The 4,415-nt window shown below is 42.6% G+C and overlaps 1 protein-coding gene across 2 annotated transcripts in view; it reads right to left on the bottom strand.

The window, feature by feature from the left end:
* Hmg20a (high mobility group 20A) overlaps positions 1–4,415 on the bottom strand; it is a 71,064-nt gene that overhangs the window by 2,952 nt on the left and 63,697 nt on the right. For both annotated transcript variants that reach the window (XM_021206906.2, XM_029543087.1), the window contains exon 9: positions 3,681–3,823. In XM_021206906.2, the coding sequence (XP_021062565.1) occupies positions 3,687–3,823 (137 nt within the window). In that variant the 3' untranslated portion in view covers positions 3,681–3,686. The remainder of the gene's footprint in view (positions 1–3,680; positions 3,824–4,415) is intronic.

The raw sequence follows: 4,415 nt of genomic DNA, 5'->3' as shown, positions 1-4,415 counted from the left end.
CCTCGAACTCAGAAATCTGCCTGCCTCTGCCTCCCAAGTGCTGGGATTAAAGGCATGCGCCACCAGCGCCCTGCAACCATTTTCTTACTGATTAAAAATAGTCACTAGACCAGCAAGATGGCTCAGTGGGTAAAGAAGCTGCCCACCACTCCTAATGACCTGAGTTCAGTCTCTGAGACCTACAGAGTGGGAGAAGAGAACCAACTCCTGGAAGTTGTTTTGTAATCTCCATACCCACATTGTGCCATGTCCATGTGCATAGACAAAGACAGACAGACAGACAGATACAATGAATAAAATGTAATAAAGATAACAAAAATAATAATCTCTAATCTTCAAATAGCCAAACTCTGTGATTTAATAGAAACTGGGCAATACACGGACTATGATAGTCACGGGTGATCACATCTCAACATAAATACCCTCCTAGTTCCATTTGTGTCTCTAGATGCTAGTTAGCCCCAAGAAAGGTGACAGTTGGGGTAATTCTTCCAATGTCTATCTATAAAAATAAATTAAAATGGCTGGGCAAAAGTCACCAAGATCATAATCGCTGTATTCACCTTAATGCTTTGTTGTAAGTTTGAGAACCTTAGCTCTGCTACCACCCTGTCATATCAAGGCTATGCTTCGGAGGCCCTTGAATGACAGTTGACACAATCACGTTTGGCCCCGGCATCTTCAAATGCTACATCTTACCTCTTTGGGACACACACACACACACACACACACACACACACACACACACACACACAGATTTCTAAAGGCCTTTTCCAGCTCTGATATGCTCCTTTAAAACTTGTAAACTTGTGGTCTACAAGGCTCACTTTAGTCACTGGCTCCTGACAGTAGAATGAAGCCTTTGCCAAGCTGGTGTCAGAGTAATTAATTGCACCACGAGTGCTGGGGACATCAGGCCTAGCTGTCTGTCTATACATATTTGTATAATGAGACCAAGCTAGTATTAATCACGGTCTTCTTAATTGTTCCATTTGACAGCTGGGAGTGGGGGCTTGGTTATGTTTGCGTTGGAAACTGTAAGATCTGTGGTAATAGAACGGTTTCAGACATTTTTTTTTTTTCAAGGACAAAATACTTTTGGTTAAAAACCAAGGAGACTGGTAATGGCTTAGGTTTTTCAAAGATTCTCCAGCAAACAGCCACTACAGTTTATGGCCTTCTGGTAGACAGCTTTAGGAAAGTCTTCCTGGCATATGCTCAAAGTACAAAGCCACTTTTGGCTCCATACGTGAATTCATTGCCCTCTCCTTAGGTGAGGGGACTCCATGTTATCAATTACCGATTTCTCTCACAGTCTTCCATGCTGAGTCTCCCAGCTCTCTCTTTTTAAGCCTACAAGAGTGCTAATTGAAAACACTGTGTGAGAAGGAAGATGAGCTCCTGAGAATCCCAGGCCTAGATTTACAAGCTGTTCCCTTCATAAGTGGCGGCACCGATGCTGCGTCTCCATTCTCTAGGGAGTCCAGTCGTCTCTTAGAAGTACAGTCCATCCCATCTGGCTGCTCGTTACAAGGATAATAATCTTGTCCTCATTTAAGCATGGCCAAAACTAAAGAATAATGAATAGCCTTGCATGGTCACCACCCAAAGGCTCAAGCAAGAAGGATAAATACTATATTGTCTTTGTGTCTGCTAGCAAATGCTGCCTCATTAGATCGAGAAGTATGGGCCTAATGTGTTCTCAAATGTGTTGCTCAAACTCTAAACCAAGTTAGAGTCCAGGTCATATGGATGAGGGTGCTCCTCTACTTGGAGGACAGAGGTTCAAACACACACTACTCCTTAGGAGCATTCTGCTACTCATTGGTGTGTGAGTAAGTGTTTTATTTGTCTTATTTCATGGACGTTGTTGTTTTACCTGCATGTCTTTCTGTGTGAGGGTGGAGGTTCCCCTGGAGTCATAGACAGTTGTGAGGTGCCATGTGGAGCTGGGAATTGAACTTGGGTCTTCTGAAAAAGAAGCCAGTGCTCTTAACCACTGAGCCATCTTTCCAGACATCACTTGTGTTTAATACATGGCTTTATCACTAATGTGGTCCAGCTCTAAGATTTCCACCCAGATTATATGTCTTAGGTAAGAAACAATTTAATCAACAGACTGTAGGGCTGCATTTTACCCTATCTCTAGGAATTACAGTGACCAAACCCTGCTTTCATTTAAGATTGTTGTCTGGCCAGATGTGGCAGTACAAGGCACCTTTAATCCCAGTGTCTGGGAAGGAGAGGCAGGAGGATCTCTATGAATTTGAGGCCAGCATAATTTACATTGTAAGTCCTGAGCCAGCCAGGGCTAAACAGTGAGAAGCTGTCTTAAAGAGAAATAATATCTGATGACTGTCTGTTACCAAAAAGTCTTTGTGGGCAGTTCTCTTTTGGAAATGTACTTTCTGCCCATCTCCTCTCAAAGAATGTAACACTTGTTGCTATTCATTTGCTGTCTTTCTTTTCATTCATTCATTCATTCATTCATTCATTCATTCATTCATGTGTGTGATGTACATGTGAGGGCAGGTGTCCACAGAGGCCAGAGGAGGGCATGAGATCTCTTGGAGCTGGAGTTACAGGCAGTTGTGAGCTGCTATGTGTGGGTGCTAGGACCCTCTGGAAGAACAGCAACTGTTCTTAACTGATGAGTCATCTCCTCAGTCTTCTTTAATTTTTTTGGTTTAAAGATTTATTTATTCTATTTAAATACACTGTAGCTGTCTTCAGACACACCAGAAGAGGGCTTCAAATCTCATTACAGATGGTTGTGAGCTACCATGTGGTTGCTGGGATTTGAACTCAGGATCTCTGGAAGAGTAGTCAGTACTACTCTAGGAGTAGTACTAGGAGCCACTGTCTAGGAGCCACTGTCGTCTCCTTCTCCTCCTCCTCCACCTCCTCCTCCTCCTCCTCCTCTTCCTCCTCCTCCTCCTCCGTGAGGTAAAGGTGCATCACCTCAGCTGGCTTTTATGTGGGTTTTGAGAGGAAACCTCAGAACACTTAACAGCTGAGCTACCATTCTATACCCTTTTATTTATCTTACTGGTGCTAGCCTCATGCTGGTCTTGGACTCACAATCCTCTTGCCTCAGCCTCACAAGGCTATGCGCTACTATGACTGGCTTTTTCTTTAAACCTTTAAAATGAAGACATCAATTGCTTCACTGAAGCTTAGTTTATGTCAGCATTTAACATACAATGACCACACTGCTACTGAATGGAATAAGAACACTTCTTATATATACAGGATTAACTATACAAGTTCCCATTAGCTATTTATAATGAGCACTACTCATGAGGGAAGAGACAGATTAACAGGTGAATGCTATTTATTTTGTTCTGAAAACAGTTTTGTGGGTGATTTCTCTTAAACTTTCCCACAGAGTCTTTAAGACCCGTTGGAAACCAGTAGGGGCACAACTAGAATTGAGTTCCAACAACAAAAATCAAGTTGCTTCCATTAAACAAGCCCAACACATGTCTAAGAAACCACCTCAAGTCTGTTTTTAATATCATTGAGAAAGAATTCTAGCAATTACAGAGCAGGAATCTGAGTCAAACCTCCCCTCAGTTACTGAGTGGAGCTCCAGGTTTTAGCAGTCTTGATGGTCTGAGGACACCCCACTTCTGAAGACTGAAGGGCCTGTACTAAGTGTCCTATGGGTGAGCACTCACCAGCGCTTAACGATCAAGCCTGTTCACAACCTCTCGGACTGTAGCTATGAAGTTTTCGTTGTCTTGGGGATTAGCTAAAATTATACTATGCAATCTGTTCATGTATGAGTCAATGGTGTCCACTGTTGGTATTTCTCCACTTCCTGAAGTGAGATAAGAAGACACAGTAAGAAAACTTTCCCATCCAGTTCAGCTTATGACATTTAACAAATCCATGCAGATAAAAAACCATGACACTAATGTAGTTTGCTCCACAGACAGTTTAATTGCCTAGGAGACAATTTTAGCCCTCGAAGACAGGAAGCTTATCTTTATATTCTGTGTTGGTTTGGGTGACAAATGTCCCCACAGGCTCCTGTTTTCAGCACCTGGGCCCTGGTGGACGGCACTGTAGTGGGAATGCTGGCGTTGTTTTCCTTCCCATCAGAGCATAGATAAATACAAGGCAGACAGGCTAGAAGGGCGGGCTCTCCTTAGGCTTTGTCACTTGACCACCCACGTGGTTCTGAGTATCAAATTAGGTTTAATGGTAAGCAATGGGTTATATTAAAATAGAAGTGGACAAAATTCTAAATCACCAGTGAATCTGAATGTCTGGATGAGTTTAGTAAGTATGGACAATCTATAATATGTCTCACTGAAAATCTTTCCTTTCCTTTCCTTTCCTTTCCTTTCCTTTCCTTTCCTTTCCTTTCCTTTCCTTTCCTTTCCTTTCCTTTCCTTTCCTTTCCTTTC

This window comes from Mus pahari, chromosome 10, assembly GCF_900095145.1.
Source record: "Mus pahari chromosome 10, PAHARI_EIJ_v1.1, whole genome shotgun sequence".
Classification (NCBI taxonomy): Eukaryota; Metazoa; Chordata; class Mammalia; order Rodentia; family Muridae; genus Mus; species Mus pahari.
The sequence above is the reverse complement of the archived record's forward strand: the minus strand, read 5'-3'. Positions and strand labels throughout refer to the sequence as shown.